The following is a 14370-nucleotide window of genomic DNA, read 5'->3' on the forward strand; positions in this document are numbered from 1 at the left end:
CCTTGTGAACAAAAAAAAAGCCTCAAAGTGATTAAATCACCTCAAACATTAACGAATCAACGTGACATTTACCGGACACCTCAAGACAGCGCGAGTCCTCCTCCTATATAAGGACTTATTTCTCTTCCCATGTATTTCACAGTAAACACTTAGTACACACAGTTCACAGCAACATAATTACATCAGTTGCAGTGCCACGAGGGCGCGCGCAACAGGGTTGTGCGCGTTCAAGTATTTGTACCCACATGCTCGCTCTCAGAGCTCAGTCAGCATTTGACTCAGTAGTGGCAGACACAGGATCCAGGATTTCCACTTGTCAGTAATACTCCCAGATAGCGAAATCAAGTGCATCCCCCCCCTTCAGCTTAAAAATGTCAAAGTTGGATCAGATCCTTGTTCTTGACCCTCCCGTCGACCTCAAATTTAAAGGTAGGTGAAGTCAACACTTGTGTGAAAATGTCCAGCTCATGCTACTTAGTGGGTGGTGGAGAATTTACCTGACTGCAAAGGTTTTCACAGTCCCCTCCAGCGGATCTCACTGCTAGCTAACTAGCTAGCATTCACCGCCATTTTAAGTTAGCCAAGGGGGACAAGACCGACGGGCCGCGGCTGAATCCTCGGACTGTCGTGACGTGGACAGCCGGCGTGGCGTGCTTCTTAACCGCTTGCCATTCACGACCAGCTTACCTGACAACACCTAGCGAAAGAGCTGGAAGAATGTGGGGCAACAGTGGTTGTACATTAAGTGAAAATGACCACACGAAGCTGCATGTTTACAAGTGCTCTGACTTTTTAGTAGCAACATTAGCTCTGTGCTGCTATCAGTGTTAGCTGGAGCAAACTCAGCCTGTAATGTTCACCACAACCCGGACGTAATAAGGAAGGAAAAATAACTTTTCATGGCAAGAAATCTTGCGTCAAACCTGGCTGTACCTCACCTGACAATGTCCTCATGTCAAAGCAGGAGAAGTAAGTGACTGAGGCAGTGTCAAACTTTTAACCTATAACACCATTCAGACTCTGCTTTATGGGGAACATTTAGTTCACCTAGCTGTCTCCTGTTAGCTCAGGTAAAAAAAAAAGTGGACTGACAACATTGTACACGAGAAAATCAGAGTAATCCACAGTTCAGGTCCCACTGGTGGCTCAGCTGGCAGTGATAACATTCAGTGATGTGTCAGTGAACCTTTGTGCTGCTGCACAAGTTGATATGCAGAGTAATAGTGAGCTAACAATCTCACACTTTAATAGACTATTTTAACACTTTAAAGATGTCTCTAAGTCTCCTCTGATACTCATGGCTAGAATTTAAATGTGCCATTATGCTATTTTTCAATTTAAAGGACACTAATAAACAATTGAGAGAAAAACTGTATTGAGCTGATGTGTGTACATGTTTCTGTGTAGCTATTCTTTAAATGCCATGCTTTTGTAAAACAACCCCAGCTGTTTATTATGTCCATTATTCTCTTCATTTCTTATTTGTTTCAGTTATTAGTCTCGTCTTAAGACTAGGCTCTGTTTTATCGTTGCTGAATGCACCAATGTCAGAAAACCATGAATCTTTTAGCCCATTGTCTATCTGATCTGAAAGGCTGATTGTCAGTCAGGACTAGGTATGACTTGATACTGTTGATGATAGCGTTGACTTGACAAATTGTCAGAAAGGTCACAGGTTCAAATACCGGACCGACTGTGTTTAGCTTTGGGTTAAAGAAAGGGGGGAGGAAAAAAAGTCACTGACATGGTCGTGGTGTCCTGTGAAAGATTGATTTGTGACATCTTAAAATGTGATGACACAGTTCAGATCCCACACCTGGAATACCTCAGGGTGAAAACATGCAAGAAATGTCTCATGACGAATCTTGCAACTCATGATTATTATCTGTACTTTCAGAGTGTTTTCTGAAGGACAAAACAGTCCAAAGTGAATACATTTTCAAGATGCACAAAATGCCAGTGATTAAATGACATTTGAAAAGGTTTCATGGAGTTATTTAAAAAAAAAAAAAAAAAAAGAATTAATTTGAGGAGCAAACTTAATTTAAAATAAGTTGCTGCAACAGGTAGTAACTTTTTGGCTCAGCTCCTTGAACCATATGACTTATTATAAAGGATTGAAAATGAGGTTCAATAGATACATTTCATGTGTGTCCTTCAGCTGAACCTTTAATAGATATCCTGTCTGATGTCAGAGACATGGTCCATCATAATCTGATCATGGACCGCTCCATTGAACCTGATTAAGAAATTCTGCTAATCAAAGTTCTTCTGTTTACTGAACACTGAGTCTCATGGTCTACACTTTCTCCCAACGTTAAGCATCATTTTTACTCTGGAATAGTTTAAACGTCTAAACGGCAAGGCTATATCAAAGATGACGCTAACGCTAAGCTAATTGGTAGATTATAGTTCAAACTAGCAACCCGTTCTCTCGACCCGACAACAGAAGACGTGTTATCGATGGCGTGTGAAAGACATTTAAAACAAAATAGGACCACAACCAGCAAATCTAACCTAAAGCCACTCCAGTGCTGCTTTGTTCAAGTACAGTTTGATCGGTCTATTATTAAACCTCTTAAATGCAAAGTGTTAGGCAAAAAGTTTATTTTTTTTGTCTCGGCTCAACCAACTGTTAACCTCCTGTATGGCGCAGCATGGATGTTCAGTGATGTGATCAAATGATATTGCTTAAAGGAAACTGAAGGTATCACTTGTAATCTACTCTACAGTTGAGAGCTTGTGGAGAAACACAGGAGAATGAAACGGTCTCTGTCTTTTGAGAAGCAATACGAGAAGAAGGAAGATGACCACTGCTCCTTCACTCTCTCAGAGGCCGAGCTAAATCTGTCCGCCTGTATCTGAGAGCCGGTCTCTTTTAGAGCCTCTGCTGGGATTCCTCCAGCAAGCTAGAGGGGGCAGCCCTCCTTTTCCTTGGCTGGTATTTTTAGAATAGGACTGGCCTGGGGGACCCGAACTCGGCGTACATGCAACAAGAGGAGAGGGACGGTGCTAACACTGCTCGAGCAAAAGGTGGCAACTTGAGAGTTGGGCAGTGGATGCAGGATAGGTGGGTGTAGATTTGATGCACACAGCTTCTATCCAGTGTATGATCCAAGTCAGTGCTGGTTTGAGTAATGATCACAGTGTAGAAAACCGACACGAGGTAGAATGGCTCTCAGTCTTTTTGCTGATGTAGTTACTTTGTGATCTGAGAGCTGGTTGTGTTTGAGTCTGTGACAAAGAAGGGTTTGATAAATAACCTGAGTCATCCTCACCTCATTTAAGGAGCGTTTCTGCTCTTGATAGTTGGCTGCATTAGCCAAAAGTTTCCTTTTTTAAGATATATTTTGAGTGTTTGTATTCAGCAGTAGAGGATATCAGAAGCGGAGCCTCGGGTGTAATTGTTGACTGATCTAGTATTGTTTTTAAATATGCTCATTTAAGAACTTTTTTTTTTACACAGTGTAAACGTATATATCATAAATGACGTGCAGAAAACATAGCTGGGGGAATATTATCACATAGACTGTCCCGCTGAGTGAACTCTGACTCCATGACTGTCTCGGCCTCGCTCCCAGTCAAGCTAACACCAGGCATGAGCTGAAGCTGAGGCGGGCTTTAAGTCTCCTGACGAATGGCTACACGGCACCTGTCAGTCAGCCAGGCAAGCCACGTGTCTTCCATCAATAACTCTGGACCTTTATAAAATCAAAGCAGATTAGTTATGAATGAACTCTCTCGGCACAGAGTGCACTGATGATGTGCTACTTAGACTAATTCTGTTTTTTTTTGTAACCAGCTGTAAACGTGTTTTTATCTGTTATAAAAAAAAAACAACAAGTTTTTGGATGGCTGTGTTTGTGCGTGTGACACAGAGGCTCATGAACTGCAGGTTTTTTTTTCCTCTTAGGATATTATAGTGTGTTACTGGATGTGATCTCCCACTTTCTATCACTGTATAAGTTTGACTTTTAAAATCTAGTCCGACTCTATTTAGAAAAAACGGGCATGTCTATTATTGGAGGGAATAGTTTTTAAGCAGAAATAGTGATTCTTATCTCATACTATTTGACGACAGTAAATCATATCAACATGCCTTTTTATTTAAAAACCTCTAAAAGATAACTTCATCATCTCCACAATTGGACGTGTGTGACTCCAGTAAAGTTAATGCACATACATTCATTGTCCAACAACATCATTGTCAAAAGTATGGGAAACTATTTTTATTGTATATATTTTTTTTAAATGTCCATGATTGTTTAAATTATTGTCACAGTTGGGTATGACGAATGACGGACTAAAGGCCGTTTGTCCTCTTCCAGCACAGACTGGAAAACATCATTTGTTAGTTATGAATACAGCTCTCTGGCCGGCTTGTGTTCTCTACCACTGGCCTCTGAAGAGCCACACAGGAATCAGTTGGACACAAATTGTACAAACAGATATCATATGATGCAGACTGTGAGCCTGTGACAAAAGGTTTTTCAGGTTTGTAGGAATGCCTTTGTAACGCACCTGTGCTGAAAACAACACCCAACTTAAGTCATCACCATAATATGTTAGCTTTAGCAGGGTGGAGCCACTGCAGTCTGGTCCTGTAGTGCTTGTTATCTGTCCCACTGCTGGCAGTGAAGGAAGGCTGACTGGAGGCTGGATGTACTTCAAGACAACAATGAAGCTGCTTTAGGGTGAAGAAAGGAGAACGAGTCATTGAACTTGTTTCTCCTCGCTGGTTTGACAGAGGAAAAGCATGAATCAGTTTTCCCTACAGACACGTTGTTATTACTAGTCATGTTTATACATTTCATAATCTTTCTTCTGTCTTTTGTTGTCATTTATAAGAAACTGTACGTACTTATGGGGGCTGTCGAGGATAAAACGGAAAGCCTGAAGTCAGACTTCAAGATCATGCTGAAGAAGTGTGGGTCCATGTGTTCTGAGGCCCAAGGTTTTGTTAAATCAAAGCTCTGCCCCGTTTTAAAGGATCTCAGGTCAAAGCTCGCACAAACAGAAGTTTGATCACTGGACTCTCATGATTATTTTATTTATAACAAATGGGTGGGGAATTGTCTTCAACTCACCTGTTGGGGTAAGGCCAATGTTTTTTTTAGGTAACAATGGTTTTAATGACGGACTGAAAGCTGTCTGCCAGGAGTCGCCCTCTTCTGCCTTTTACAACCTGGCCTAATGTTTTAATTAAACAATACAGATGAGTAAATCTGGATAAATGTCACTTTTTGTGTTCATTCATTTGTAGATATCCGAGTTTACTGTACACACCCACGTCCTGTAGCTTGTCAACATTTCTAGTACACTTATTTACTTGGTGTCATTACTTGTTGTTTGAGCTTAAACCGTAAAAGCAAGATGGCCGACCACGGGGTTGAGAAACAGTAACATGGTTTGTAAAGTTTAACTGCTGCTCCATCTTCAACCTGAGATGTTCTGAGCGAGCTACAAGTTCCCTACTTGCTATTGTTTTTCTCAAATACTGTGTTCAGCTATTAGAGTGAATCTGATTCTTTAGGAGAGACCATTGTTAGCTTGTTGATTTAGCGGCTAATGAATTGTCCTTGAGCATTGACTGTATAGCTTTGATGCCTTGGTATTATTACTCTTTTATGACTCTCCAGCTCCACCCTTTCTTTGACATAAGACCACGTCTGGTCCCGAACAGAACAACATGGCAAAGGCTGAAAAGACTTTGAACAAACTAATGGATGATGTCAAGGTGGCCAGTAGTCTATGATTCAAACTCTGGGCAAATACCACCATGATTAGGTTCCCATGAATTTTTATGATTTATATTAGAGTTGTGGTCATTAAAATAAACTCTTGATGGGCAACTGGCAGAGCAATGCAGCAGGTCAAATCTGACCTCAGTCATGGCAATGCGGTTATGTCTAACCAGGTATCATGGGACATATCCGTCTCCAAGTCTAATTGTGCTGAATCAAATTTTGGGTACTTGGCTTGAGGGTTTGTTTTTGACATGTTATGACTTTGAAAAGCTGGATAATGCTGACGGTTAGGGACCTAATTTGTCGAAGGCTCTGTCACAAGATGGACGGCAGACCTCCTGATATACTTTGACCTGGGTTTGAAATGAACATGTGACATCTTTGATAACTATGAAATAGTATTAATAGACAGGAGGTGGTTTGGCTCGCTGCCTGTGCAGGAATATTGGGAGAGATTCTGACGTCTTCAAACTTCATATTTCAGACTTTGCAATTAGAGGGAGTTTGTCAGTTTCAGTTCACATGGCCTGTACAGTCAAATAATCATAAAGGGCATTGTTTGTAACGCAAAGACAATTTAAAATAGGAACAGCTCTCTACACAAAGTTATGTCGCTCATACAAAGTCTAAAAAGTGAGGTCGAAGTAGAAGAAAAACTCCAACTATCTTAATGACAGGCGTGGAGGTACAACTTCTTAGAGTAAACCTATGAGTTATAATTGATATGTAAATGAAGTACTAATGGTAACACCTCCATGTTCTGCAGACTGTGATCCTCAGGCTGTCCTGAAATGCTGTTTGAAGCCAGAAACCGCCCTATTCAATTAGTCCTTTTAATCTAAGACACCTAATTGAGTTGCACCCTGAGGTTTTTTTTGTCAACCAGCCAAATGTTCCTTTAAGCACTGAAACAGTAGTGTGTGTGTGTGTGTGTGTGTGTGTGTGTGTGTGTGTGTGTCTCTGCAGTCTCATCGAAAACAGGTCTGATACTCTGAATTCAACCACTTCACACTCAAAAGTGTTTTTCCGGCAAACTCCTTGCAGCAGCAGCAGCGGATTATTCTGTCCTTTAACTCTGCAGTGGTGAACTGAATTCTGGATCTGCTGCCAGTAAAATGTCCTTTCAGTTGTTATTCATATCAAAAAATAAACTTTTGATAAAGAGGGCTGCATGTTTTTGAGAGGGCTGTGTTGGTGTGCACAGCAGACGAGTGTACTCCAAAGAGCAGAAGAAGTTTTTCACTTTTGTATTCTGTGCCCATCAGGTCCTTTCACAGATGTAGTCACCACCAACCTCAAATTGAAGAACCCTTCTGACAGAAGAGTGTGTTTCAAAGTGAAGACGACCGCACCGCGCAGGTACTGTGTACGGCCGAACAGCGGGGTCATCGAGCCAGGAGCGACTGTCATTATCTCCGGTACGTTCTCATTCGTTCATTTGAGATCTGTGAACTGAAATCCCCTTTGACCCAAAAAGTCTTGTTGCTGATTTTGAGGCACAGTGGGGAACCTTCGATGGGGAAAACTAGGTCAGGAAGATGGAGCGTGATTTCATCATAGGTCAACAAAGCGACACGCTGAGGTGTTAAAGCCCCAAGTTGTCATTTTTTTTTGGATCTAGTGTCATTAAGCTCCCCGCCGGGCTCCGACATGCAGACAGCAGAGGAGCAGGAGAAAGACGCTGCAGCCACATCAAACATGCTCAAAATGAAGCATGTTCACATAAAACCACTGAGACTGTGAGGGGAGAAACCCAAACAGCCGTCAACGCCATGATATTCTGCGTTTTACAGTTTTCATGGTCGTTTCTGTGACTCCGTCCGTGTTAGTTTGAGACTTTTTTTTAAAGTCTCAAATAGAGGCCGGGCTACAACCTACATGTGCCTTTACCATGAAGATCTGCAGATTAATTTACTCGCATAACACAAAAGACATGTGCAGATTTGTTTTATTAATCAGTTTATTTTTTCGAGAGAATCACTCCCATGATTCTCTGCGAGTGTCAACGTCATATTTTGTTATTGTTTCGATTAAGAGCCCCCTAGTGTCCCCCTTTTTGTGAATGCATAGAAGTAATCCACAGTTCACTGATGACTGAGCAGGTCATTGTGGTTGAATATATTCTTGAATTATTCTTATTACAGTGATGCATGACTTCATTGATTTGAAACTCAAATTATTGATTCCAGCTGATTGGCTGCTCATGAAAATAAACTCAAGTCAATGTGTGGGACAAACTGCCAGAACAAAATATGACAGAACTACAGATGTGACTTTAAATAAAATGCTTTAAATTCAGGGGAATGTTGTGGTGATGTGTGATTTGTTATGTTTGGTATTTCGTGTGTTTGTGCTGAAATGATCTCGCGTTGTTCATCTTTTGCCTACAGTCATGCTACAGCCGTTCGACTACGACCCCAACGAGAAAAGTAAACACAAATTCATGGTGCAGACCATTTTTGCCCCTCCAAATGTTTCTGATATGGATTCATTGGTGAGTTCCGTTTTTCTTTCATTTATGGTTCAGATGTTTTTTTAGTAGGTTTGGCTGATATGCTAAAAGGTCATTTACAGTCCTAAACGATTTGTAGCAGACTATGGTCTGTCTCAGCTCTACATGGTCGTGTGATGATGAGCATCCTGCTGCCCTGCATCAAACACGGACTTGAGAATAAAAAACATTTTCTATCTAAATCCATCTGTCACAGTATCGTAGTATAAACTGTTAACATACCTGATGTGTCACATACCTGTGTAGATCATTACTTGAGGCTCTGCTCACACTCCGCCTCTGTGTGCATTCGTTCAACCAAACCACTGATGGGAGCAACTATTTGATCACGATGCACGACTTACGTCAAGCGACTGGGCTGAAATGAGTTGGACGACTTAAAAAGCAATAGTTTACAAACAATAAGTTTAGAGTAAACCACAATTAAAATGTTCAGACTGATTGGAAAATAAAGGGCAAAAGTTGTGAATACACTCAAAAATTCAGGAACAGTTGTTGTGGCCCATGAGGCTTCAGTGTTTAGAAATAAGGAGGATTTTAAGTCGAAGCTTGGCGTTCATAGCTGTGTAAAATAAAATCATACATTTTGTGTGTTAGGAATCTGTTTCCTTTGAATCATCTGTGTGGGTCCCACCAGTGTTTGCTACATTACTCAGCCGGCCTCCACAAAATAAACAACCCAGCCAGTCAGTGATGACACTGATCTCATCCGAGGACTCGTCCGTTTCAGAATTATTTTTAGCAGAAGGAAAAAAAAAAAGTCAAACGATATCTATCCTGACTTTAACGTCTGCAGGTATATCCCCGTGTGTGATGTGCGTGGCGTCACTTTTCACTGAAGTTTATAGAAAAGGTCGTCGGCAAAATGGAGGAGAGAACAAAAGCTTTTAAACAATAAGCTGGACTCGAAGTAAAAAAAAAAAAAGGCAATTTAAATGATGATGAATGATTTGTCTTTTTTATTCTGGACATGCTATTAATAAAATCCAGATGTTTACAGGACTTAGATGTGTGTTGTCGTTTTCTTAATTTTTGTACACTTTTCGTCTTTACCTGTTTTATAAAGCTCTGTGATGCTGCGTCATAATTGGCTTGTCCAAAAACTACTCGAATGGATTTTCCAGTTTTCCACTAGAGGGCAGCAAAAGCATATTTCCTCAGTCAAACATGGACAGACAAAGTGTCTGTGTTGATGAAGTGGCTGCTCCTAAGTCTGAAGCTAAATCCGGGATGTGTAGTGGACACACTTCTGAGAACCTTCAAGATTTGTATCAGACAAATGAGTTGACACAATTCAGCTATGAAAAAGATAACCGGCATCTGTTTATTAAATATAAACCTACAAAACAAAAGGTTGTAACTTCCAGATGAAGACATGTACAAAATGTTGGATACCTGAGGCACAGTTACAGAGTAATTCCTCTAAGTAGTCTGTTGAGGTTTGTGTTTTAAAATGAGACCAGCTTTATAACTGCTAACATGTCCATATATTAAAGGATCCATATGAGCAGTATGATGTAGGTTGTGCACGTGTGGATGGAATCCAGCTGCTCGCACTTTGACTTGATGAATAACACCCCCCCCCCCCCCCCCCCCCCCCCTGTTTTCTTTATCTCCACCAGTGGAAAGATGCGAAGCCCGATGATCTCATGGATTCCAAGCTGAGATGCGTCTTTGAACTGCCTTCTGAAAACGATAAAGTGGTAAGGGACACTGACTGGTGCAACGTTAAAAAAAAAAAAAAAAAACACGTATCACAACTCTATTCTTCTCTGTAGTCAAACTGCTGCTGCTCCTGTAACAATACAACATGTGGTCAGATAAAGGTCAACTCTCTTTTCATGTAGAAGGTGCTTCGAACACGTCAGCGTACAGCACTCTGTTGAGTGAAAAGCTGCATCATCGTGTATAACGCAGTGTGTATTAACCTACAGTGCTGTTTTGGGATGTAAAGTGTTGCAGTCCCCACTCAGCAGCAGAATCATGAATGAAAACCTGAGTTTCTAGTATAAACTGTATTAAAAATAGATTTTTCTTACAGCTGTTGCTGTGGATGGTATTAGTTGGCCATCTCTAAACGGATGCCTCTGAACACTGGGAGCCTGTAATAATGATCCCTCAGTGTAAATAGGATTTAGATGAGCAGTGCTACAGGCCCTCACAGATGAGATAAAAACACCACAAAGCTTTCCAGATTTAGTTTAATGCTCAGAAGCTACAGTGTGGATAATGTCGGCCGCTGAGTCAGCACAGTGTCTTGTCTCTGCCTCAGCATGTGTGTCATGTATGCTATGTGTAACATGTGTGCTATGCTGCTCTGTATGATGGCTGTAGAGTATAGTGTTAGTTGTAATCTTATAACACTGGAACGCACGTAGGATTTAGCATCAGCATTTTTATGAAGTTTGCATAAAGAGTGTCAGTGCTTCAGTGACTTTTTTTAGTAAGTGGGAGACATATTTAGAGCGACTTCTGAGTTTTGTAACCTCTCAAAGCTCTTCCAATTACATGTCCAGTCCCCCCAAACATTCATACAATCAGGAGAAATACAGTGTTCAGATGGATCAGTAGAGGATCTACTCATCCTGACTCATCTCCTCGGAGGTCCAAATGAAACAGTCCAAATGAAACCCAACTTTTTGTGCAGAGGCGTCGTCACCCTGGCCAGTCGGCATCACAATTACTAGACGGTTAAACTTTAATATTTCGGTGATGTTCAAACTGCAATGCGGCCCGCCCACCGCTGTGGCCGTAGACTGCGTGTAGCTCCGGCTAATGAGCCCACCAGTCCTTAGTTCTAGAAAATGGAGATGAAGTTGCATTCAGGTTGCGTCGGCTTGAACTGGCATTTCGTCCAACGCAATGCGTCAACGCATTTAGAAGGGACATGTGGATGTTTCCTTCAGGGAGGACCGCAGGCTGGCAGTGCTAACGCTGCTAACCTTAGCCACACTGGGCAAACCAAATTACATCATTTACCAAATACCAGCTGACATTTTAAAATAAAATCATGCTCAGTTCTGACTGTTTTCTTATTATTACACTCGTTGGGTAATCACAATTTAACTTTCAGTTGAAAGGATGAGAAAACGAGGCGGCATGTTCGGGTACGATGAATCCTCTGATGTCTCCCGTGATGCTTGTTTTGTATCATTTAGTTTAGAAACAGTCTTTCGGGGTTTCGAAATACAAGCCTGATCTGGATTGTTCTGTAAGGGATAGTTACATCACCTTTGTCAGCCCTTAATTCAGTCATTGTTTCATCATTACAAAGCCTCCATGCCGTCATGTAATCTGTCCCATAAAACAAAGCCACATCAAACAGGACTTGTGTAGGGATGCATTTCCTCCCTGCTCTCTTTGATCTGATGTTGGGAGTGTCTGGGCTTCGGACAAGGCTTCCTGTCTTTGGCTCCGTCCCTCGTCTGGAGGCTAACGTCCACACTCGACTCGGAGCATGCTGGATCTCACTTAAGCGCTTCTCTCTCTCTCTCTGTGCTCAGAATGACGTGGAGGCGACCAAAGCAGCCCCGGTGATGAACTCTGCGAAGGCCGACCCTTCATCAGCCTCGGTGCCTGTCACTGCCTCGTTGGATGAGTCGGAGATGAAGAAAGTTCTGGAGAAGTGCAAGAGGCTTCAAGTTGAGATGAATAAGCTGGCTGAGGAGAACCGGCAATTAAAGGTAAGAGGTGCAGATGGATAACTACGACACGTTGATCGAGGTTAAAACAAAACATTAACGTTGTCTGAACCACCTCGACAAAAAAAAGAAACCGTGTTGCGAAGATTCAGGCTGCCAAAAACCAAACGTCTTCTTCACAACCAAATCAAAATATTTCAAACAAAGGTTCATATTTTGTCAAATATTCATCGAAGCACTCAAACGGCTAACGCTAACTGCGGCATATTGTGAAGATATGTTGAGTTACTTCAGCGACATGCTTACAAAGAACCCAAAGTCTTGAAGTGCAAGTAAGAAATTAAATGTTAACGCTCACAGTCAAATTCACCATGTGGATTTTTCTGTGGTATTTGGTGAGTTTGCAAATGTCGTTACCAAGGTCCCAGAAATGTGGCTTTGACAGATTATGAGTTTAGATTTGGTCGTTTCCTGCTCAAACATCACAAGTTTATATTCAGCGTCTCATCAGGCCAGAGAAGGTGTTTGTATCAAAGGATTGAATCGAGCTTACAGTTGTGAGATCGATTCTTTCGGATGCTTATAGTTGTGCTTCTTTTTCCACTGCGTGACGACGTCAGCTCACCTGTTGTTTTTGTTTTTTTACAAAGCTCATATCAAATATTGAATGCAGAAAACAGAAAGTGCGTCTGAAACACTGAGCCGTTGCACGCTGAAGCTCTTCAGATGACAACCTGTTGAGCCCTGTCTGCAGCCTCCTGTAGGTGATCTTCACAGATTAGAAGAAAGTGTTCTTATGATGTTATTTGTTTGAGCACTGTCGCCCTAGAGCCTTTGCACAGTCATGATTAAAAACAGACCTGCTTTTCTCCTTCCTTAAAATGGAACTACACGCATTAGAACAGTGACCGGTACATTTTTACCCCCCGACAAAACCAAATCACATTTTAGATGGACTCCACTGGAGACACTAAAGAAGCAGCTGAAGGCAAATTATTTTCACTGCGACTAGACGAACAAGCTGCTGCACAGAGGAATTTATTTTGTTGGGAGTGTTTCTCGATGGTTTGAAAGACAATCAAACTAGACAAGATAAATGACCTCCTCCTCCTCCTCTGACACAGGATGAAGGTGTTCGGATGAGAAAGGCACCCCGCTCAGACCACATGACATCAAACTCAACCAGCCTCCTCGGCCGAGAAGCCAGCACCGCCTCCCTGCCCTCCCTCCTCGTCGTCATAGCAGCCATCTTCATCGGATTCTTCCTAGGGAAGTTCATCTTGTAGACTGGGAGATGCATGCCAGCCGTGTCCCCCCCACCCCACCCCAACCCTCTCCCAACACCCACCCCCCTCTTGTCCCACCCCCCCCCACCCCCCTCCTTCGACTCCGGAATAAAAACAGGCCTGGAAAAACCGAGAAGTCTTTCTGTTGACTTTGCCATATCATTGGTAGTGTGGCCTACAGTGAACACATCTGTACAGCATCATTCGAAGGCGTCGCCTTTTTACAGTCTCACACGGTTAGTACACACAGAGAGTCGGGAAAAGAAAGGCACAAGTGATTGCTCCCCTTTTTCTTTTCTTTTTTTTTCGTTTTGTGTTTCTGTTTATTTTATTGATGGCTGGATTCTACAGATTATATGCCGTGGACAATGAAAGTTGTATACTATCAAAGTCAAAGTGGAGGTTGCACCATGAGTGAACCATGGGCAGTCGCAAAGATTTGATTTTCTCTCTCTCGCTCTCTCTCTCTCTCTCTCGCTCTCTTTCTGTTGTTTTTAAATAGGAATTGAATGGAATGTTAGGTGTCTTGTAAATGTTCTTTTAAATCCTTTTAAACACAAAAAGGACAGACCTTCCATCATAACGACCTTGCTACCTGTTGCTGGATTGCCTCTGAAGTAAATTTGTTCAGTTTGTAATTTCTTCTTCTTCTTCTTCTTCTTGTCTTGGAATGTTCAGGTCCAGCTGTGGATTATAGGTGCCTCCTTCTTGTACATTTCTGTCCTTTTTCCTCTCACAACACGATACAGACTTTATTATTTTTATTATTATTTTTATTATTATAATAATTATTATACAAATCATATATCCCTTGAGGCAAATATTGACTGAAATAAAGTCTCCATTCTTAAAATCCTGTCCCATGGTATTAAGCATTGAAAAATAAAAATGAAAAAATGTGGTTTGGATAGCTGTCTTTTCCTGTCTCTCCCATTCATGATGCACCCTCAAACATTCATTATGTATGCCATCAAATAAGGCCGCTCTCTTAGTAAGCCAAGGTTTCTGTCAGTAATACTGCCAGCATTAAATACTAAATTAAATACTTTTATTTTTTTATTTCTGCAGGGATAAAGTAGAAAGAGAGCTGACCGCATGTTTTAATTTCCCTTACAGTTTGTATATTATTGTTTAGTTTTTAGTTACAAGCTGCCAGGAATAAAAAAAAAACTGGAGCATGCTGG

General features: G+C 41.5%; 1 protein-coding gene across 1 annotated transcript; it reads left to right on the top strand.

The window, feature by feature from the left end:
- Positions 1 to 169: 169 nt before the first annotated feature.
- LOC306827350 (vesicle-associated membrane protein-associated protein A-like) lies at positions 170 to 14087 on the top strand. The gene is made up of 6 exons (XM_079349097.1): positions 170 to 429; positions 7013 to 7165; positions 8138 to 8241; positions 9882 to 9962; positions 11763 to 11942; positions 13025 to 14087. The coding sequence occupies exons 1-6, from the start codon at positions 372 to 374 to the stop codon at positions 13184 to 13186; spliced, it is 738 nt and encodes a 245-aa protein (XP_079205223.1). The 5' UTR covers positions 170 to 371; the 3' UTR covers positions 13187 to 14087.
- The last annotated feature ends 283 nt before the right edge of the window (positions 14088 to 14370 follow it).

The sequence above is a fragment of the Symphodus melops genome (assembly GCF_947650265.1).
Source record: "Symphodus melops genome assembly, chromosome: 7".
Taxonomy (NCBI): domain Eukaryota; kingdom Metazoa; phylum Chordata; class Actinopteri; order Labriformes; family Labridae; genus Symphodus; species Symphodus melops.